This window comes from Toxotes jaculatrix, chromosome 7 (genome assembly GCF_017976425.1).
Source record: "Toxotes jaculatrix isolate fToxJac2 chromosome 7, fToxJac2.pri, whole genome shotgun sequence".
NCBI lineage: Eukaryota > Metazoa > Chordata > Actinopteri > Toxotidae > Toxotes > Toxotes jaculatrix.
This window is the reverse complement of record NC_054400.1, coordinates 28,140,039-28,163,911: the sequence shown is the minus strand read 5'-3', so window position 1 is coordinate 28,163,911 and position 23,873 is coordinate 28,140,039. Positions and strand designations below refer to the sequence as shown.

At 43.1% G+C, this 23,873-nt stretch overlaps 1 protein-coding gene across 1 annotated transcript; it reads right to left on the bottom strand.

The window, feature by feature from the left end:
- Positions 1–19,597: 19,597 nt before the first annotated feature.
- On the bottom strand, positions 19,598–23,873 carry si:dkey-90l8.3 (LIM domain transcription factor LMO4-B). The gene is made up of 5 exons (XM_041043044.1): positions 23,488–23,873; positions 22,379–22,619; positions 22,171–22,267; positions 21,621–21,779; positions 19,598–20,414 (listed from the first exon to the last, which is right to left on the bottom strand). Exons 2-5 carry the CDS (start codon positions 22,591–22,593, stop codon positions 20,406–20,408), a joined length of 480 nt encoding a protein of 159 aa, XP_040898978.1. The 5' UTR covers positions 22,594–22,619; positions 23,488–23,873; the 3' UTR covers positions 19,598–20,405.

Genomic DNA, 23,873 nt, shown 5'->3' with positions numbered 1-23,873 from the left:
ATCTGTACACCCATACCCCCTCCTGCTCCCTCTCCCTCCCTTTTCTCTCTTCTCTCCCTCTGAAACACACTCATTTATGAAGAGTCACACATACACAGGAACACACACACACGCACTCTCTCTCTCTCTCTGGTTCTGTTTCTCACACACTCTTTCTCTCTCTCTCTCCTCCTGCATAGCTGTTTTAGAGATAATGAGATTAAAAATCTATTTTTGTCCGTTACCTGCAAGTGATGCATTAGTGGAAACATTCTGCAACACTACGGTTATTACCGAAAATGAATGGGAATGAAATTGCTTTTCCTATTTTCCCACTTTAACAGCTGTCACACTCACAGAGTTGTTAGCAGAGGCTTATCTCACTTACCTGGCCTTATTTGTTTTTACATTATTGCAGCGCGAGCCTCAACCTCAGCGACTCTGAGGGCAGCGATGTGTCACTCACGGCTGCAATTACATAATTTAGAAGCGCTGTAACACTACAACATTGCAAAATTCATGTAAGTGCATATTTAGAAATAAAGAGGGTGGAGTGGGTGGGGAAAAACACACTGCGCTGAGGTACACACTGGTCTGATCCTTACAGAAATGCATCCAAAATATTTAAAAGATTGTTACTGAACCAAATCTGACCATCTTTTATTCTTCAAACACAACATTAGCTGGGCTGAAAATCTGTGTTTACATAACCGCAACAGGCAACGTGACAGTATATCTTAATGATATACAGACTGTATTTCTCAGATATCTCCGGTTATGTTATTTATTACGTCACGCACATGCATAAAAGGGGTCCAGCACACAGGGACATCAAAAATAGAGCTGAAGAACAAAACTTACAGAGTCATCTGGTCACAGTAGAGATAAAGACAGGTATATGGTATGTGTCTTCACCACTAGACCACCAAATGCCTCATATACAATTTAAACTATTTAAAAAAGATTCAATTGAATCATTCAAAGAAAACATTTCACCTCATCAGTCCAGAGATGTCCATACAAACAGTCCTAGAAGATCTTTCCAATGAGCTGCTGGTGACATGTTCATGATTTGGAACTGTTCCCAAATCAGAAGTGCAATTATTAAGGTAGCATTTTAACACATAAACTGTGGGCTGAGTGGTTTGTGATGGTGCAAACAGATCAGATCTTTTACCACCAAGCACCTAATTCAGTCCATAACCCGAGCTCAACTGATTCACGATGTGTGCTCCAGTTTCATATTTTATACTTAGAAATAACGCCCTGCACCATTTGTGATGCAGTGTTTTCACGTAGCAAAACTAAAGCAAAGTACATGAAATGAAGCAAAGTCCACACCGTGCTGCATATTTGAAAACAGTGTCCAGGTATACAAGCAAACCTCACACGACACACAGCTTTCAACCAAAACATGGTGAGAACATCTGTACTGACTGTGACTGGGGACGCACAGTCTGGATCAGTCAGTCACAGTGATCCAGCTCATGTATGACATGTATGATTTTTGTTTGTTTGGGAACTGAACAACTTACAAAGTGACCTATTGTAGCAAAATCAGCCATCAGTGAGTCACAGTCGTCTGCAACGGATATAATGAAGGTTAACACGACTACAGCCAGTGAATGTGTTTTATTCACATTAAGCCATTTCATTCCAGTGTGGTGTGGGGACCTTTACTTTGAAAGTCTCTCATTTAATTTCTGATAAGGGGCTTAATAATATAAGGATTTCATTCATTTAAAGTATCCTGTATTCATGTAACTGTATTCATGTAACTGTATTCATGTAACTAAACAGCAGTGTCATTGAAAAAGTAGTTAAATGTAGTTAGAGTTTTGTTTAGTCTGAACTAAACAAAACTGATTCCTGATGTACCAGTTGTCAGCGGGCTGTCTGAAAAGACACTACATGTAAATAAGACAACCCTGGACTCATCCAAAGACTGCACCAAGCTAACACATTCCAGACCAGTGTTACTGGATCACTAACTGTAATGTAATCACTTACATTAACTGGGATGAGAACCAGTTTAATGTTTACATGACTGTTTTGTGCTAACATTTACAATCTTCCTAAATGAATTTTGTCTTCAGTAATATTTATCACACACGACCGTGTGTCCATAGTATTCCAACACAGGAAAACTGTACACACTGCACAGAGACTGGGAGCAACAAGAGGTTAATGGGGGTTGTGTTTGCCCCAGGGCTATCACTAGAAAGGCAATTTGGCCATGCTCAACAGACCGTTATCAATAGAAACCATATAAATCTTTGAAGTGCTGATAATATGATGATATCGGAGACACTACTGTACTGTAGGTGTCCTGCCATCCAGCCACTTTACAAATCAGAGACTAACTGATCCAGACTTTAAAGCCGACTTGAAATCCTCTTCCTGAGCACCACAGAGCTGGCAGGTTCACCTATTTGATGATCCAGCGGCAGCCACTTCACATTATGACAGGTTGTGATCGTTTGTTCTGCTTTGAGGTAATGTACTGTATTAGTATGTTGGCCGGCAAGCTGTGCAAACACAGCCGACAGGATGTGCCGGGATTGATCTGAGGCTAAAGGTGGGGAAGTGGTGCCAATAGGCCTGGACCCCACAGAGTGGAACCAGTCAAATTTGCCATTATTTGAGTTTAAACTAAGCAAAGGTTAATGGAGTTTGTGACTTTGGGAATGTAACTTTATTGCTGTGATGTTAGATGCTGAAGGGAGAATGTATTGGTGGAAATACACTTTTCAAAAGAAACTGCTGTTCTTTGTCCATACTGCAGCTGTTGTTAAGACATGGCTTTATGTTTTGCCTGTTGTTGTTGTTGTTGTTGTTGTTGCATTCACTATGCACAGTCTTATAATCCCATATGACATACAGCAAGTCATTTATTACAAAACCACCAACTAAGTTAGTCCACTTCAGCATTTGCAAATATCACCAGTCATACAATGAGAGTCTCTTTCTGAAGAAAAGTCTGAGACAACATGTACTGTTTTATTTTATTATTAGTCCTAAACTGTGTCCAGACTCACCCTATAAGGCAGTGTAGAGACAATAGTTTCCACAGTAGTGAGTGAATCATCCACTTTGCATCATCACTGACACATGCAGTGCCAATGTTGTGCGTTGTTGTCTGTGTATTGTGGGATTGTTAGTGAAAAGTCATGCTCATGTACATGCCAGGGAACGCTTTATTCCATAGGCTCCCCCCACCCCCCAGCAAACATACTGAACCTGAACCTGAAGCACTCATTGTTCCCTTTAATATTTACACCTGAACGTTTCCTGCTGTGACACATCAAAATCTCTCAACATATATATATATTTCACACTACACACAGGAATTCCAACAGCTGCAGCTGTTTTCTGCACACCTAGTGAAAAAAGTGGAGCATTTAGCAGCTAAAGAACCAGATATTTCCCTTTAGTGAAGCTCAAACCAAAGTTAAAAAGCAACCGAAGTTTGGACTTAGATTCATCTTACTATCATATCACAAAAACAGGCCAGGGGTGCTGCCTGGGATTTTGGGCCCCATGAAAAGATATCACATCAGGCCCCAACACACCATAGATAGGCCATGCTGCCCGAAAAATATAAGATTGTGCAGACATGCATGCAGCTTTGTGTAAACAGTGGAATTCACTATTTAATCCAAGACTGATACCCTCCATAAGAAGCTCTGTATGAAACATAGTCCAGTGTGCACAGAGGCTCTCTGGATGTTTACTTTTTGACAAAAACAAGAAAAGATACCATTAGCTTTATTAGTATATTATACAGAAAACATTCAAGGCTGACAAATTAATTGTATATTTAAAAAAAAATAAACCTAATGTTGAAATAATTTTTTAGGGCCCCTTATCAATCACAGATCTTAGAATCAGCACCCCTGTGCAAGGATGGGTTTTTTTTTTCTTCTTTTTTTAATTTGGGTGAAGTCTCTGACTCAGCCCATGCCTTCTCACCCCACACACACACCAGCCGCCTCCACCCACAACATTCAGCTAGAAGACAAATATCAGCACCTGGCTGAACAGTCATGCTTCCATTCAGCAACACTGTCATCCCTGCTCCATCACGTTGCACCTTCCTGACTGCAGCACTCTATCTGTCCTCAGGTTGCGTCTGAAGTTTCACTTCAGCATTTAATTTTCCTAATCATAGGCATGAATGTTGCATGCAGCTGCTCAAATGAAGGCCTTAGCCAAGGGTTTATTTATAATGCAGCCATTAAGGGCTGGCTTAGGAATAAGCTGCACTTACAGTTTTTTTTTTTTATGTGCTGGAGTAGAGAGGTGTAGTTTAGGTTTCATGTTATGAGTTCAGCTTAGGTGGTCCTGGGTGATAGCAGGGCCGTGGGCTGAGCAGGCAGCTAAGGGAGCTTAGCTGGGAGGGAGCTGCTATCCTGCTGCCTCACCGAACAGCAAATCAAACCAGATGGGCTCATTTATGGCCAATTAGCAGTGTGCTGTGAATGGAGCACCACTGACTCACCTAGCGTTGTTATTATTACAGCTTTTATCTGAGCTCAAGAGAAACCTGGCGGCTACTAAGTTGGGGTTTTGATGTTTGTTTGACCCCAGATGCGTGAGGAAATTGGAGACCCGGTCCTGAGAACTGGAACGGTGGCAGAGCGTGATGAATAGCTCTTGGGAATGCTGACGATTATCTGTGCTGCGCTGTGTGACTGAATCATTGCTCAGATTTGGAAAAGGGCTGAAAACTACGCACACTAGTAGCAGATGTGAATACTTGGCACTTCCAGCTTTAACACCGAACAGGAAGGAAAACACAAAAAGCAATGGTAGCAGGGCTGTTTCTAACAGGCTCTGGGCTTTTGTCATGTGACGCCCTCACTGAGAGTGTCCTGTTACTGAAAGGGGGGGGTTGAGTCCTACGCAGGAATGTTGCTCTTGCCTCCCCCCTCTTTCATCCCACCCTCACTCTCCTCTAATCGTTCCCTCCATCACTTACTTGGCCTTTGCTTGACTCCCTCTGTGATGGTCCACTTCACTTAGCTCATAAACAATGCCCCCAGCCCCTTCCACACCTTCATATTTCTGCCTGCCCATGAGCTTCAGCTTCTCACTGCCTGCCTGCCTCCAAGTCATATCAGACCTTTTAACAGTAATTAGTTGAGGGACTGCAGCACAGCGAGATATTTCCCTAATTCATCCACATCTCTGGGAGAAGGGAAAGGTAAGGTAAAGCTGTGTTGGTTGGAGCCTGCTGAGATAACGACAGGCTCATCATATACATCCAAACAAAGCCAAGACTCAGTGAAAAAAAAAAAGTCTTTTTGTTGTCTGTATTGTGTGCAACTGGCATTACAACACGACTACATGAAAAGCCACAAAAAGGAATAAGACCAGCTGCAGCACACATCTATTGTCTGAGCACATGCTGAAAGTGAAGGCTGTTCAGATCAATGCAATTACAACTATGGAAAAACTGTGTTTCTTAGGGGAAGATGTTGCTGCACCCAAACACTGGCTGGACTTTACCTCTGAGCGGGGTGTTTTCTCACTGAGGAGGGAGTCATGTTCAGCGCAATGGTATGTCCCAAGGGGTATCAGCAACCAATGACAGCCCAGCGTCGTTTGAAAGCCTCTCAATGAAAACTCCTACCTCTAATTGTCCCTGCAATGCTTATCAAGGCTGCCAATCCCAACTAGAGCGGAAAGACAGAGCAATTTTCCCATTACAGCGGGAGCAGAAAATGGAGGAGAGATGAGGAGACGAGGGAGCCCGGTGTCTCCAGAGAGCAGTGCAGATGGCTTCATCTCCAAGTTCAAAAACACAGACAGGAGGGATGGGGTGGGGGGGCGAGAGACGAGAGACGCGCTGCACGCACACTCACAGGCACTAGTAACGTCCTTGTGCTCAGATACACACGTTCGCATGCACAGACGGAGACACGATTCGTGCATTCATGACAACATGAAATCAATTAGCTTTTAACCTCCTCTCTGAAGCCAGTTTCTTTCAAGGCCGTAGTCGCACAGAGCGCGGCCATGGAGGATTCATTTCAACGAGCACTGAGATCATAGCTGTTTTAAGCTTACTGACCTCTTGCCCCGGTGGTTAGATAAGCCCTCTTCCACACTGTCTGTCCTGCGCTTTGATCTCCCACAACCAGAGCAGAGGCTCCACAGACATTCATGTGTTTAGATTTCCTCTCCCAATATGGAGATTTACATTAAACTGGAAGGAAGAGATAAATTTTCCTCTTCAGTCTGTGGTCGCCAGAGCGCAAGAATGCAGCACCGGCTCTCGGATGGTTATGACAACAAAATGGTGTCCTGATAATATCACACGCACCGGGACTCAACCTGAGCTTTACCTGCCATCCCAGCAGTGATGAGATTAAACTGTTTACCTGCTGCCTTGAAGGAATGTTTATTCAGAAACATGCAACTGTGTATACAGTTCACTGTAGGAGACACTGTAGTACAATGAGTGTTTCGTGTGTGTGTGTGTTTGGAGGATTGGAGGAAAGGTTGCTATACTAAACTCTGCCTTTATTATCAATGCAGACATCTTTAAGTGTCTGCTGTCTGGCTCCACTCAGCTTATCAGTTCCTCATTGGCTTACGCAATTATATAAAACACACACAAAATTGTGTAGCCCAGTATACACTCAAAGCCATGCTTGTGTGCATACATACACACAGATGCAAAGAGGCATTTAGCTGCCCACTTAAATCCAAAATAGATCAACTTAACCTCCTCGAGGCAACAGAGTGGTTGCACAGACCATTACAGTGTAAATCTTCCAGGCCTAACAGACAGCGACAACTACACGCTTGCTTTATTACAAAAATCCATCATAGCTTTCACCCACCATCCCAGAAACGGTGCTCTGTTTCAGCTCCCTCCTATTTCTGAGGTCACGACCAGCAGAATAAGCAAACAGAGCAAAAGATGGAGCCAGAGATTGGTGGAGGGCTGTTGGCCTGATCTCTTATCTAGCAGCACCTTTGCTAACCTCCACTGTGAATAGAAAAGTTCAGTTCAACAGCAGATACAGTCAGAGGCACACTGACTCGACAAACCTCAAACTGTCAGCTCTGTTTGGTTTTTTAGTTCTTTTTTTTCTTTTTGCACAAATGATGCGCTCCTTCATGCACCCAGGTTCACCAAACCAGAGAGGGGCCACCTAGTCTACCAGCCCTTCTTCTGTCTGTCCATCTGTTTGCCCCTCCCCCACCCCAACTACCACCACACAGACACACATCCGTGGCCTCCTATTGTAGAGGCTGTGCAGGTGTATGGGTGCTGATAAGAAGCATAGGTGCCCTGTGGTTCATCGAGGTGAGGCTGCGTTGGGCGAGCGGTGCCCTCGGCCCTGCGCTGGCATTTCCAACCAGGGGAGGTTCTACCGAGAAGGGCAGAAGCGACGCCGCTTATCAAGCCGGGGACCGAGAACCAGGCACCCAACAGAGCCACGGGGACTTGAACCCCTAGCCTGCATCCCAGCATCTCACCCATTATTGTCTGGCAGCAGGGCCCTGCTTGAGTCTGGAAAGCCACAGTCCACCACTGTCAGGGTGAGAATGAAAACACACACACACACACACACACACACACAACCACCGTCTCTGAATCAGTGCTGCACACCTCTCACCCTGCTCTGCAATGATATTTCTGTCTGAAATGCCAAACCTCACACACACACGGACAGACCACACACTGACATTTCTGCTGCACCTCTTCTGATCAGCATATTCCTCTGCTTGCACTTGGCTCTTCAGTACTGTATAGATTGTGGTTGAGGGGTTTTAGGTTGTAGGTAGAGCGCTAAGTTATCCTGCATCAGATGTGTAATCAAACGAATGAGGTCAGACTCATCAACCAAAGGACACTTTTAAGTGATATTTATTTTACAAAGGGCAAAATGCCTGTGGCACTCGACCCGCCATCAGTGTGTCTGATAAGTGGTCTGCTTCTGTCATATGTAAGGTGTGTGTTGATTAGTGAAATGAACTACATCCGACTGTGTTCATATAACACAGAGGGGATTTTTAAAGGTGGTGCAACCTCATACAATTTCAACTGAAAGACCTGAGTGGCCGCAATTACATGTAGATGCAAATTTGCCCGAGGTGGCAACAAGTGAGGCAAAGATGTGTGCGAGCGAGTTGAAAATGTTTCAACATCAGTAGATAATGTTCACATATCTGTGCTTCATGAACAGACAGAGGAAAGAGAAAGTGGGAGAAAACAACAGAAGAAAGTCGAGTGTTAGCTCAGGCATAGCACTGAAATCACTCTTGTATTAGCAGCTGCTCGTTCATGCATTACAGGCTCCTTCACAGCTGTGTGGCGATCATCTGACGAGTAATGTCCAATCATACTCATACAGGTGTACAGCATGGCCGTCATAACCTGACACTGCCTCCACCACCACAACATCCTCAGTATGCCCTTTCTTTTTTATTTGCTTTTGTTTTTTGTTTTCTTTTGGGTTTTTTTTATATTGTTGATTTCAGTCAGAGCAGATCCAGTGTCCATCCATATGTTTCTTAGTTCTTCCACCAGAATCCCCGTTGCCGCTCGCCATCTTTGAGAGTTCCCTCCGCCACTGGCGGTTCAGGAAAGATGTGCTGACTTATACTTGGCTTCAAAAATGTTGATACAAACTGTCTAGACTAAGACGGTGACTGTAACAGGCAACACAGGCGTCAAAAACCCACTTACAGTACGTTGGCTTTGGGCTATCACTGCTGCTCAACACTGTCTGCTGATTCCCCTCATCACGCTTCTATTTTCAGCCTATACACTATCACACTGCTTTGTTATATAATGAAACACATTTCTAAATGTGATTTCCTGCTTGGCAATCATAAAACACCAAGTGAGTGTCAGCTTACTAACTGGTCCCCAGTTGACAAAATGGTGTTAAGTTATGAAATTCACTGTGAACTTGAAAGCTGCTAAGGTTATACCTTCATTAACGTGCCTGGTGTTTGAGAATTTGTGGCCAGATATCAAAATGATGGCAATGTAAACATAACAAGGAAGTAATTTCTAGCTAGGAATGCTTTTAGGCGGACAAGGATGTCTGTAATATGTTATCAAGATCCATTCTGTTTGCAGCAGAAGGTCATTTTATTTGAAATGACCTACCCTGGAACACATTTGCTTGAACAAGCAATGCAGACACTAAAACCTCTGACACATTATTTCTGCTGATGTCACAACGGGGTCTGCTAACATTGGCTCTGCATGTATTAACATCTCTAATGTATGCGTCTTATATATTACTTCTCCTACAACATTTTACGAATTCTTCAGCTAGCTTAGTCCAGGGTGTCTGCAGCCCCATGCTGAGTCTAAACTCAACGTGGCAGTTGGAAACCCCACCTGCTCCCCCAGTTCAGAGGCCTCAATTAGTGAAGAAGGCTGGGATGTTGTGAGTTAACTTTAATGGGCAATAAGGGGATAGTGGCTTTAAAGCCTGGCCCTCTAGTAGAAAGCAGTCGGGGTTGGAAAACTCACGTGGCGAGGAATTCTAGACAAAACAACCAACTTGTTTAGAAGGCAGATGTGTTAAGAGAAGGCTTATGCCTGTAACAGTGTGGTCACTGCATTTGCTGTGTATTAATAATGATTTCCATGTTCCAGATGCAAGCTGGTCTATAGGATGAGATAACTGTCTGACATGAAACTCTTTCAAATGCTGGTTGAATATCGAAATAACGAAATGTAGCTAATGAGATGTCACCTTGTAGTTGTTTGTCTTCAGAAGACAAATCTAAAACTCAGGAGCAGTGTTACCTTTAAAGACATATTTCAGCATTTTGGGAAATGTGATTATTTGCTTTCTTTCCAAGAGTGAAATGAGAAGATCATTATCAATCTAATGGCTGTGTGTTAAGCACAGAGCTGGAGTCAGGACATGGTTAGCCTAGCTTAGTGTAAACACTGGAAACAGCCTGGCTCTCTCTAAAACCTCACTAATTAACATGCATCTCATTTGTTTAAAGCAAACAGAACAGTAAAATTGAAAATATGTTGCTGAGTTGCTGGAACTGCCTCTGTAGTACCTCCAAGCGTCTCCAGCTTTAGCGGAGCTTGGTGAGCATAGGCTTTGGTCTCTGTGCAGCAAACATGGTACCAAACCTAACAACCTCACTGTGACAACAGGACAGTCACTGGGCCTGGATGTTGTTCACGTAGAACACAATAGTTACTATACATAACCCCAGTTCTATGAGTGCGTTCGTTGCCCTCTAACAGGTTATTGGTTCACCCCTTCGGGGCTTCGCCTCGGAGACAGATCTTTGCACTCACTGCTCAATCAGGGGGTATTGACCACACACTGTGGTCCCCTATAAAACCCCAACACATATGCTGCTCGTCTCCCTTTGGAACTCAGCAGCTAGAATAAAAAAAAAGGCCAGCTGGGTACTCATAGAACTGGAGTTATGTCCAGTAATTACTATTTCTATTTCATATGTACTCCGCCCTCTAACAGACTTCGCCACTGGTTAACACCAACGGTGATGTACTCCCAGCTGGACCCCAGCTTTGACCCTTAAAGGCCAGCACTCTCTGAAATCTGAAAATATTAAACTATTTCATTAAACTAAGTAAATTTAAGTGAGCCATATAATAGCTGATCAGATTGTGTATGTACAGCTAATACTTTGCAGCTAATGCTTTTTCGTCTCAAAAATTTTAGCTTTATTGGCTTTAGCAAATATTCAAAGCATGGACTTTTCCAGAATGGGATTAAGTGAATTTAACCCCAGGCTTAAAGAGGCTGCTCTGACATTAAGTGATAACAGGAACGGGCAATATGCCCATCAGCAGTTTGTGCATGTTCCCTCCAGCAAGACACTGAACCTCCTTTCTGCTTTTGTTGTCAAAGATTAGAAGTTCAGGCTTTTACACCAGTAACAGCTCAACCCAAAATCCACAGATGGGACATTTTTCTGGCTTCGGCTCGCTCGCATTGACTTCCTCCAAGATAAAAATAGTCTGACATAAGGGGAATGATATATGATCTCAGTCATTCATCTAAATTGGACAAATGAGGCCCACACGTCTGAGCTGTGAACGACCCCCCCCCCGTCCCCCGTCCCTCAATAGGACTGAATGAATAGGCCAATGTGTGGGAAGGGGTGTGTGTAGGAGTACATGCACACACACACACATTCAGTGCATATTTTCATGTGTGAGGATCTATTTATTTTAAAGTCAGAACGTCTGTCTGTGTGAATGCCTGCCAGTTTGTGTGTGTGTGTGTGTGTGTGTGTGTGTGTGTGTGTGTACATGAATATAAATACACATTAACATTACATCCATGACCTTCCATAACATTAGCAGGAGTATCTGTGTATTTTCAGAATGTGTGTGTGTGTGTATCTGCCTTCACGCGCAGCTCTTTGTGTGTGTGAGAGCAAGAGAGTGAGAGGCGGCATTGTTGCATCTGCTCCTCATTAAAGGGCGCTAATGAACGCACGTGTGTTCCACCTGGTTTGGTGGAGTGGGGGGTTGATGAGGGCCTGGCCTTTCCCAGCTCTCCTATCGTAAAAACTGTCTCAAGACAAGCAGGGGAGCTTGATCCCCAGACGCTCATCTGACAACAGTTTGGCGGTTCCTCCTCTAATGATGAAGGTGATGCTCAGCGGCGGCACTGCTGGGCAAGACTGTGACTCCACCTGGAAAAAAAAAAAAAAAAGAACTCCTATTACAGAGGAGGACCTGAGAAGAGTCAGGGAAATGTCTACGGGAATTACACTTTGCAGTTTCTATCAGGCTTCTACTAGAATATGAGCATTTGAGCACTGATACTAATGATTTTGGACAGAATGTGCCAGTTTACAAATGAGTTCAGGATCTGTGATTCAGTCCTCAGTTAAACGGATTCCTCTGAGGCTCAGAAGGCCTGAGCCACGATGCATCTTCTACTGAAGCGTCTGATTTTTAAAGGGTCAGTTCCTGCAAATTACTTTGAAATTCTTTGAAATTTCTGGCTCCACCACAGAACAATGGGGCTTGTTGCTCTCAAACTGTTCTCACGCTGGAAGAAACTGACTCTCCCACGAAAGCTGTTGACAGCGAGTCCTGTGGAGTATCTGAAACAGTATGGGAGTAACTGGAACACTGTTTCTGGAAAGACATTTCCCCAATAAATATTTTAAATGTGTGTTTTTCAGTGCTTTGAACAACACACACAAAAAAATTATATCCACCCTCATGAGCTCTAAACTAACCCTTTAAACGAAGAAAACACACTGTCCTGGGAGTGTCATTTCAGCAGGCGATAGTCACGGACATGGTTGAGAGAAACGAACAGTGACTGTGGAAATGAAATGGGCATCAAACAGCAGCCTCACGTGTCAAAGTCACACTCTTTGTTGATGCCCCCTCTGCACCAATACAACCTTAATATGAAGTTTGAACTAACAGATGCCATCAGGGTTTTTTTTGTTTGTTTTGTTTTTTATGGTGTGAGGTAGTGACCCTAAATGCTACCCAGAGTTCTCTTATAGGTCTGACATTGGTCTCCTAACCTCATTTGATTGTAATCTCATAGCATGTTTCAGTATCAGTCTGATAAATCAGTGCACTTCCTGTCTCCTTCCTCCTGAAGAATAATGAATCAAATAAAAATGAAGAGTATAAACAAGTCCTGCATTTCATTTCTCCCCTTTTACCTTGATCGTTCACAACTCTAAATAAAGGTTAGATTTCTCTATTGCATCAAGAGACACTATATACATGAGAACAAATAACTTTCATTAAGGCTACAAATGCAATTCAAACCATCAGTATATGGCAATAAACAGTGAATTACAGTGGAAATATGTTCTGCAGCTTCAGATAATTCCCCTTGTTTTCCACCACATTATACTGAAAATATCTTTATTTATAAAACTTTATTTTGAGACAAAGTTGCTGAATTCCATACAAGTAAAAGCAATAAACCAAAATGAAAGAGTGATAAAAGTGCAATGATAAAATGATCTAGTGATAAAGAACAGTAATAAAATGGACACATAATAAAATGACAGTCAGAGAGATCATAGCAATCAATCAAACTCAAAAACAAAGCGGAGACAAGTTTGTGAAAGTTTCTTAGTGATTTGCAGGAAGTGACTGAAGATGTTTGGCAGCTTCTCTCACAGAGCCGGAGCCCTGCTGAGGAGGGCCCGCTCTGTTAAGCACTTGTTTCCATCGTAAACCAAGTTTCTTAAAACAGATGACATTGCACTGAAAACCATTACCATATTCCATGAGATAGGTTAAACTCCTGTCTGAACGGTTCAGTACCAGCACTGCAAACTCACAGTCTCACAATCAACCCTCCTTATGTTTTGCAGTCTGATATTGAGGTGGCGCTGTGTCCCCCCCCGCCCCCCCCCCCCCCAACACTTTAGGGAAAAGGGGTGTAAGCTGGTGCTTGAATCACTTTACAAACAGCCTTATGCTGTTGCTCTGCAGCTGTCTGCGAGTCTCTGCGGTGAGAAGCCCTCCCTCGAGTTTCTCCCACAGCTTGCTAAGGTTGGTATTGATACAACACCCCTGTGTGCTCGCCCGACAAAGAGCACTGTTGGGAAACGTTGTCATCGCTATCACACAGAGTGGAGGTGCAACCTTTTTAATGTGCTCAGATTAAAGAGTGACAGTGCTTTGTGAGGACAGATGAAGATTTATATTTTGATGCTACTGATAGCTGATAAGTGGAGCGAGTGTTGGTTAAGTGGTAAAATGTTGAGATTGCTGCTCGATCAACATCGATCAACACTGCCTGAAAAGTTCAAAAAGGCAGATTTTGATTCATCTCTGCTTCTGAAAAAGGTTTTGCTTTGGGTTCTTAGGGTCTGTACTGGGAGTATTTCCATTGTGTCTGCAGGTTTTATCTCCTTAACTACAAGCCCTCTATACTTCTTCATACGCATATTTCCCACTGTTTCAGAAATCCTTCTGTTTCCATTTCCATGTGGTATGAAAATCAATAGCATCAGTAAGACTGTTGAAGGTTGGCTTCAGTTGCGTAATCCATCAACGTGAACATGGAGTCCACATTAGCTCGTCAGTGACACATTATTATGATGTGATAATGCAGTTTAATCATAGATTGATTTGAAAGGTCTGCACTGTGCTATCGTGCAGTGATTGAGTAACACTGACAAATATTAATGCCATATGAATGATCTGATGTTTACTGATTCCACAGCTCCAGCAAGTTTGAAGAGTCTGCTAATTGATTTTCATCCCAAATCGAAATGGATGGAAATCGCTGGCTGCCTGGAAGGATTATAAAATGCCTTCATAAATTCTAAAACACAGGAACAGGATTTGTACAACAGTGAGTTATTTGAAGGTACTTCTGATTTAAAGTAAAATAGTATTTAAAGCTGCATTAAACACTTTTGTGTCGGTTGATCAAATAACTACATGTAATGTGAAAGGAGTTGCTGAGGGGAACTCCACTCTCATCAGTGTTATTTCCAGCAGCACTGTTGTTTTTGAGTTTGATTGATTGCTATGATCTCTCTGATTGTCATTTTATCAGTTGGTGGAGACCAAACACAGAGCAAAAAGAGAAGGAACACTGGCCATACATCGATTAGCTGGTTAGAAACGCAACATCAAATGAGTGCTAATGTTGCTCCGTGCCTGCTGGATGTGTAATAAGCAACTGTTTGCTAACGCCATGAAAACTTTATAGTGTCAGTGTTGTGTAAACAAGCTTTTTGTGCTCCCCCCCCAAGTGGTCAAAAAATTCAGGTAATGCAGGTGTGGCACTTTTTTTTTTCATTTACAACATTTGTGCATGAAGCAATACTTTTATTTAATCCAAAATTTCTTGGACTTGAACATGAACACGTGAAACTGTCTTTGCAGATCGGGGCTCAGGTGTTTAGAACAGCAGCATCAAAGCTTTTGTGACCTAGTTATAGATGAAATCATAGAGGACTGGTTTTTTTACTCATTGATTTACTTAAAGTACTGCTGCTACTGCCGTGACAATACTGCCATCACTCCCACTGCTCCATACATGTGTGAAGTTTGATCTAAATGGCTCATTATTATCAGGTTAGGGTCTTTTCCAAAGACTACCAGTGTATAACTGATCAGTTCTGTAATAACTCCATCATATGGATTAAAGTGACTGATTGTAATGAAAAACCATTTATTATCATCAAACCAATGCATCATTCTAACTATAGTTGGGACAGCAGAGGTGGAAGAGGCGATACATTTGTTGACTCTGTCACATTTATCTGTCTCTGCGTGTCTCTCTATCTCTGAACACACCATTCCTCAACCGTGTCCAACAGTGACAGCCGTGGGTAATGACAGTCGAACGCTTGCTCGCTCCTCATTTACTCAGAGCTGGCAGTGTAACAGTTCGCTCAGAACTCTTAAGTGCTTGTTAATTTAATATGCAAATAAGTCTCTTGTCAATCTGAGTGCATTTTAATGAAAAAGCTCCTGCTTCCACAGGGCGGGGGGTGTGTGTGGGGGGGGGTTGTGCAGGTTGACTGTGGCTGTGTATGTGACGGGGGGGAGGGGGGGGGAGAGAGGAAAAGGCCAGGGGAAAAGAGCACACGAGAGGTGTGGCTGAAGAAAGCAGAGAGGTACAATGAATCGGGGACGGAGCGCAGAAGCCCAGATGGCACGTATTGAACATGCATGGCGGCTGGTTGAAGCCTGAACATGTGCAACACATGGAGGTGATGCCTCTGTCACCTCCGCTTTGGCCTCCTGTGATCTGTGTCAGCCAGTGTTCCCAGCAGATAGAGCCTGAAAACAGAATCTGGGGTTATGAAAGGGAGCAAACATCAGCCTGCACAAACATGATAGAGTGAAACACACAGACACGCACAGAGGCACACACACAGACACACACACACACAATCGTCTACTCACATCCCTCTGTTAATGACAGACCTTAGCTCAACCTTTGCCTACATATGGGTGGCGCAGTGTGCTGAAAGTAAGGTGAGCGTGTTATTGGGAAGGTGGGGGGGTGGGGTGGATTGCAGGTGGTGTTAAGTCAAGCAGGAACCCTCAATGTTGCTAATTTATTTACAGATTTAATTAGATGGATAGAGCCCTCACAGATATAAGAAAGAGAGGAGAGATGTTGCCAGCGTTACAGCACTTTAATTATGGTAGCAGGCTCCTGATCCCTGCGCTCCGCTGTCTGGGGAGCCAGTTAATTAAAATCCTCATTATTTTACTTTTAATTAGTTCCCCCCTCTTTTGTTTCCTTTCACCATATGGCCGTGTTCCGTGGTCAAATTAACGTAATTGAGCTAATTAAGCCGATCACTTTAATTATTCAAAGCGTTCCGATTGGCCAGGAGAACTTTTCTCCATCTCCCCTCCCTGACATTCCTGCATGAGGCTTGGAGTTGTAAAGTCACTCTCTTTGTCATTATGCTCCTCTACTCCCATGCTGAAGGCAGTGAGTTATGGCTGCAACATGCCTCACTTCCTACATGTTCCAGCAGTGTCTCATGTTTCAACCCCCACCCTCCATACAATGCAGGGAACGCAGCACAGCACCGGAGACCTCAGCGAGTTCAAAGAGGACTCAGGAATCATCGGAACATTTAACACAATATGGTTATGACAAATTAGGTGCGTGTTGGTAGCTGTAGTAGCTACTTCTTGACAATCATCTGGTGCTCAGGGATTGGAGGCTACCATAAATAGCTTTCGCAGCCCAGGCAGCTTTCAGAAGGATTGTCAGCACAGACATCTTTCAACACACCACCATTGCGTTTACATGCTTGGATTTTGAAAATGTTGACAACCAGATGGCGGTTTTACAGCAAACGTACTTACGCTGAGCTTAGTGCCTAAGGGTGGACAAGACCTGTCTATCAGCATTCATCTGTAGTACAAACTCACTGGCATCCTTCATTCTCAACTCATCTGCCTACGTTTTCAGTTGACTGTGTTTAAATCTATTTAAAAACTAGGACCTCATTTTGAAGTGATTGGATCCAAGTTAAAATACAAAAGTCTTGACTCAAAGTAATGATCCGTGACATATTCATATGAGCGCACATCTGTTTTTACATTCTTTATTTGATGATGGATGCAAACAATGTACAGCATGGAGTACAAGAAAGTGTTTACACTGCTGTTCTAACCACCCAGTGTGAGCCTTTTTATGGAAAAATCCTCATACAGGAAGTAATGTACTTTACATTTCCAGATTGTTTAGAATATACAGAGCACAAGCAATAAAATGTATCACGCTGGACAGGCAGAAAGTCAAACTTCATCAGCGTTCTACAGAGCCCGGACAAATTTAGTCCATAAGGATGATTGCTCTGGTCACAAATCTCTGCACAGAGCACAGCTGAACTGATGAGTGCAGAAAACTGCACATCAAAAGTTACTTAAAGGATCAGTTTACCCAAATTTACCACTTTTAGTTACCTAGGTTTTGAGACATCTGTGTCTAGATCTATGGCTCTATTCTTTATGGTTCTACCCTCATACGGAGTAGGTGGATGGAATTTTGTTGCTAATAGATTTTAAAAATGACATTTAAAGTTAAATTTCAAAAGCAATGAGATTGTCATTTGTCTAAACAGACCATGTAATGCACACAGAACTATTTTAGATTTGTAAGGTTTTAATTGTACACTGCCACAAACTGCGAGGGCGTCACATACCTAATGTCCCACGTCAGAGTCCTCCAAAATACTTCCTCATGTGCTCTGATTTACTCGTCGTGTATCAGCGCGACATAATGAAAAAAAATGTAACAGAGAACTTGGACGAGGCAGCAGCAGTGACATTTCTCACGACGGCGATGAGGCCAAGCGGCAAATGCTTGCTAATTGTGTGGTATTTGTGGTGAACAGTTTACAGTTTGCACATTACATACATGAGCTATGAGTGGTTTCCTGAATCCCACATTATATAGAAAACAAGAATAAAGGCTTGATTATAGTGTGAAATGACTGCTGATGCTGGATTAGCCTGTACAAGCTAAGATGTAAGTGTATGTTGCTTGTATCAGTGGACAAGTAATTTCATGGACGTGCAGCTCAAAAAAAGTCATGATCATTTAGCATTAAAGATGGAGTCACAATAACGTGACAGTGACAATCTTTAAAACATCCCTAACAATGGTCGTCAACCAAAATGGGACCTGAGCCTCTGTGTTCTCCTGCAGTTCAGACTTTAGTTCACATCTGGCGTCACAAAGCAGACTGGACCGTCGTGGAGATTTGTAAGCTGACGCCAGCACATTGTCCGGTTCCAAACACTTGGTCTGGCATCTCCACACACAGAGAGGCCCCGTTGTTAGGAAGAGCTTCTGGCAGACAGTCCACCGGATCAGCATCAGAATGGAACTGGGCTAAAGGAAGGCAGCCATCTTGGATCTATATCACAGAAGCGTCTGGGCAAGAGGGAGGCTTCGGCGGTCCTCTTCCTCTTCATCATGAACATGTAAAAATATCCTGGCATCATCTTGTGTCTTCACGCAGTGTGAGGTGGAGGAGCTCAGGCAATTACACTCATCTGCATGTGTTAATATGATTAATTAGCAGGAATAAACACTTTCCTATGACACAGGCTACATGGTGAGCCACACACCTGCAGAAGCTCTGATAAAAGACATCGCCTCATGGCAAAGAGCCTTTTCATGAGACCTGCTAATTGGCATCTGAAAACGTTCCGGCTAATTAGGAAAAGGCAGATGAGGCTTGATTAGTTTGAATGCAAAGTGTAACTTGTGGTGCAGTGGGACTCGGAATGTGCCGAGGTTTTATTTCTTCACCATCACGATACAAAGATAATTGTAATTGTGATCATTTGCATACGTTAATGAATTTGCGTGACGCTTCTTGATCAGACGTGGAATAAATAATTGATGCAGTATCAGCACCTACCATGACAAGTGGGACGTTTTGAAATAGCTAAGCGCATTAAGGTGCAAGTTTGATGGCTGCCATGCTCCCAGGCAAGGTGTGAAAGTAGAGCAGATGCTATCTTCTGCTTCCTGCACGCTGCATACTCCACCACTGCTATCACACTAAGATTAACTCCCAAGCTCTGATGGTATGTTGAGACTTTTACGTAGCATTAAAAAGGCACACGGAGTAAGAGCGAATTAGATGCAGCTCAGGAAAATAATTTTCAGAAGCCACGCAGAGTGGCAGAGAACAAAGAGCTGTGATGGGAAACAAACCAGGCTGTGTGGGAGCTTTAATTGGAACATGGTAAACAGTAAATACATCAGATTGTTTCAAATGCCCTGGATGTAGAGGGGGCCACTCCCCTTTAATTAGCCTGCTTTCAGATTAGGCTTTATTAGAGACAGGCAGGCAGGCAGCCACTGAGCCAGTCAGCCACGGGATATGCCCCAAGTTCAGCCCCCCAGGAGCTCCAGGAGCACAGATACAGGGCTCATGTTTAATTGCTTCTGTAAATGGTCAGAGCTCAAGCCTCCTAATTCCATTCCTCGGGGTAATCAGGCATGTTTTCGCCATACAGGGCAAAGGAGAGTGAGAGAGTTAGCCACATCCACCATGCTAGGTACCATGGAATACAGTGTCACTCTAATGCTGCTAAGGGGCTTCAAAATGACCTCAGCTCACTCTGCGACATGTTACAGGAAAATCATTTTAATAGGATTTTTGTTAACTCCACACACTGAACAGGAATCTGATAAAGAAATAAAACTCCACAGAAAAAAAAAAAAAAAAAAAAAAGCAAAACGTTCACTGGATCATTTGAGTTGTTCTTTGTGCAGGGCCTCTGAAATCTCAGCAGTCACAGATAACAGGAATATTAGATTTCTGTTTTCCTTGAGTGCTTGAAAAAAGTTTGTGGCTGAAGGTTTCCCTATGACTGGACTTTTTTTTTTTTTCAGATTCTCTGGATTTTGTCTGACACCCCACAATTTTTACATTCAATCCTCAGCGTGTAAGATCTCAGATTAACATATACAAGAGAGAGAGAGATCAAGAGTTCATTAAAAACACTGACGCTCAGGGGAAATAATGCCACATGGCATAAGCAAAGCTCTGACAGCCATTTTACAGCAGTCCATCAAACATTCATTCAAGCATCTTTTGTTCCCTCTTCCAGTTGGCGCTGGCTTTCATCGTCAATTTTTTTTTTTCCTCGAGCTTTCTCTCTAAGTCCTGAAAGCCAGTGCAGTCCACACAGACTGTAAGTCTCTGCATGACGCACAGACCACTTTAACATTGAACACAACATAAACGTGACTTTTTGTATGCGGTATATCAAGTCTCTGATACAGCGACGGACGGGTGAAGAACTGCGTCCTCTCTGGGGAAGAGAGGCGAGGCGGTGATGAGAATCCACAACAACGGTGACAGTAGCAGGAGAAGAAGGGTGCAACGAGGAGACGTGAAGCTCGGGAGAAAAAGGCGAGGGCAGCGCGCGGCGCTCCAGCCTCTCAGCAAACCTGCAGACCAGAGAGGACGACAAGGGTTAGGGTTGCTGCCCTCAACACACATTCATCTGTATGGCCCTCTGGCTGTGTGACTACAAAACTCCACGGCTGTTTTTTTTTTTTTTGTTTGTCTGTTTCCTTCTTAGTGAAGTGCTCTCTTGAATTTTAAATTCAAATTAATTTTAGCTTACAGAGTCAACCTCGTAACCTAATCAAATGGAATCTATTTGGTGAAAAGCTATTTAAGGATTAATAACTCTAAAAACAGAATACAACATGACAGAAAACAATTTTCAATTATAAAGCAGTGTAATGTCAGCAGCTTATGAAAGCAAATATGAAAGATATTTTCAGGTCAACAGCATTTCAGTTCTTCAAAAATCTTGTACTTTTCAGTAGTGGATGAAGTGTTTCAGTAACACATGAAATGAATTTAAAAAAAAAAAACAATCCACTACAATGAAAAAGCCTTCATTCAAAATGGTACTAACCTAAAAGTAAACAAGAATTAACAACAAAGTGAATGCGCTCATTATGCAGCAGAATAGTGTCTGTCAGCTTATGTTATAATATGTCAAAATACTGCATTACTGAGGCATTAACATGTATGCCATATTTTAATGTTGTATCTGGGTGAAATGGAGCTCATTTAAAACTATCTGACATCCTCCTGTCCAGTAGTTCAGTCTGGAACAATGTATTTTATAGGCTGACGATTTGGTTTTAAGAAAAAAATATATATATACTAGAGCAACTACTGACTCAGCCTTCAGATAAATGTAGTGCAGTAAATACACCAGTAAAATTACACGATGCTACAGTGCTGTAAATGACTTGTTACACTTCTGAAGTGAAGTACCTTTTCTGTCTTGAGTATTTTCTATTCTTCTTTCTACTGTTATTTTTCCAACACTTACTATATATTTTTTTCCATTCCTGCACTAACACGCTGTGGTGTAAACACTGTTGGTTGTATGTTTTAAAAATAGCACCTCTGATTTTTCTGTAGTCTCATTGTTACCCACATTGCTTTTACCCGCATTGTCGTTTTCTTCATATTAATAGCATGTCCTGCTGTGGCAGCCATTTTCCCCAAGGGGAATCAACAGATTTTTATTATTCACATTAGAGCACAGTGATAGTCATGTAAGGTGAATTTACACTCTGCTGTAAATACAGATGGCTCTGTAATGTCACGTCAGCAAGCCTTTTATTTACCTTCTGGTCTGTCAGCACAGAGTTGCTCTGAAGTGGAGGCAGGTGGCTGTTGAGCAAGGCAGCGCCAGGTCTGTCGTGCTCACAGAAGATTGTACCGTTGATGTAATGGAAGCGATCGCCAGGCATCAGTCTGTTTCTACAGGTGGCACAGCTGAAACACTGCAGAGGAGCAGAAATGAAAGGAGATCAAATTCATGCAATACAGGCATCGTATCAGCTTAAATCAACCTCATTCTTTTCTCCAAAACTGAAACTAAATTTAGCGAGTGCCACGAGAAACTGAAACTGGGTGGATAAATATTAAATAAAATATGAAACACTGCACACTAATGTATTGTAAAACACTTTAAAGCTCTTTAAATATGTGTCTGACAAAGTTTAAAAGTGACTGCGTGAGACAAAAAAAAAGATGGAGGGCACAATTTCTTTCTCTGCTGGTACTAAGGGAACAGATTTCCCCTCTCGCTGTCTCCCCCCTCCAAATCTCAGATGTTTCTGTCAAACAAGCAGCAGGAGACAAAGCACGTTGATGTGAGAGCTTGGGATTTACCTTGAGGTGGTAAACATTTCCCTGTGCCCTCATTACCATTTCGTTGGCTGGAATCGACTGGCCGCAGGCGCTGCACGCCCCGCTGTGCCCGAACAGTCTGCGAACACAAAAACACAGACTGCTCAGTCTGTACAGCCTCCAAAATCTAAAACCAGCAGCTTCCTCTCTCCGTCCTCCACCTCCAGCACCACCTTTTCCTTCCTCTCACCTGATGTAGTCGCTCCGACACAGAATCATGCCCCCTTTGCTGTAGCAGGTGGTGCCAATGTCCCCCAGCTGGGCTTGGCAGCAAGAGCACTTGAGGCAGCGAGTGTGCCAGTAGCGCTCCATGGAGAAGAGCAGGAAGCGGTCGGCGATCTTCCCTCCACATCCTGCACATGACCTGGGGGCCGGCGGTACGCCTGACGCTTGGCTGTTCACCATGTTGTGATGTGGGCCCTTAGAGGCTCCTGGACATACAGAATAGAGACTGAGGTGTAAGGGCTAGACCCAGCTATTCTCTTTACCACCTTTTCAAGATCGCAGAACTACTCGTGTACTTCTCAAACAACCATTCCTCCCCCGATATATGAGCCTTAAAAGAATCATTTCTGGGTAGAATATATTCATTTGAATCTATTGCTGGGTATTTATTTATTTATAGTACAGCTGGTGTGTGTACAGACACATATAAATTGTAAAAAAAAAAAAAAAAAACGACCACACACACACACATCAGCCCTTTTTGGACTTGCTCTAACAAACAGGGCTTCAGCATGACTGCAACTGATTGAAAACATGTTTACTTTAAGATCTGTGATAGGATGACCTACACACTCACAGGACGATCAATACAAGAAAGAATAACTGAAATATTTCCAAAAATATGTCTCTATGTCTAAGTACAGGAAAAAGAAGAATCTTCTTCTCTCTACCTCCATCATAAGAAATCTTGTTGGTTTGACAAATAATGGGGGGAATGGACTAACAAGCATTAACATTCATTATGTCACTACTGTATTTTGGTGTGTGTGTGTGTGTGTGCGCGTGTGTGTGTATGCGCCAGCGCGTGCATGTGGGGGTGGGGGGGGGGGTAGGGGGGCTACAAAGTCACCAAATGGGACTTTTGGAAGAGTGCCAGTAATGATACTAAATGTAATACAAGAAGCATAATAAAAGTATTTATACGCTGCATTTGCTATGTTTAGCTCAATACGTTCTTTTAGCTTAACTAACACGCTGTTTACCACCAGGTGATGCTAAGCTAAAGGAAAAGCTTTATTCAGAAAGGCGCGCGCGGAGGGAAAAGAAAAAGAGGAAAGAGAAGAGACATGTTACCTTGTCGAGCCAAAGGTTTTCCTCCTGCGCTGAAGTTTGATAAGATGGAAGAATATTCACGAGAACCTCGACACGAATAGAGTTATGAAACAGCTCTTAGACTTGACATGGTCTGCTTTCCATGGCTCTCCAGAAAAAAAAATCCAAAAATAAAAAAAAGAGAAGAAGAAGGCAAAGCAACACAACATGAAGCCCGGGACGGACACGGAGACGGTAACAGTTGAGCAAACTCTCCCCGACATCCAGCTCCGCTCAGGGGTAACTACAAGGAGCCGCGGAGAGGAGACATGACGCAGCTTCTCCTCCTCCTCCTCTCCTCTCTGTCACAGCTGTCTGTCTATCAACACACCTTCTTCTGCTTCTCTACCGCTTTTGACAGCGACACT

Excerpts from the sequence above, each read along its gene's own strand:
- si:dkey-90l8.3 (XM_041043044.1), bottom strand. The coding sequence starts at position 22,593 with ATGGTGAACAGCCAAGCGTCAGGCGTACCGCCGGCCCCCAGGTCATGT. Across the intron at positions 22,268-22,378 it reads TGTCGGAGCGACTACATCAG|ACTGTTCGGGCACAGCGGGG; the intron begins GTGAGAGGAAGG and ends TTGTGTTCGCAG. Across the intron at positions 21,780-22,170 it reads GAAATGTTTACCACCTCAAG|TGTTTCAGCTGTGCCACCTG; the intron begins GTAAATCCCAAG and ends GCTCCTCTGCAG.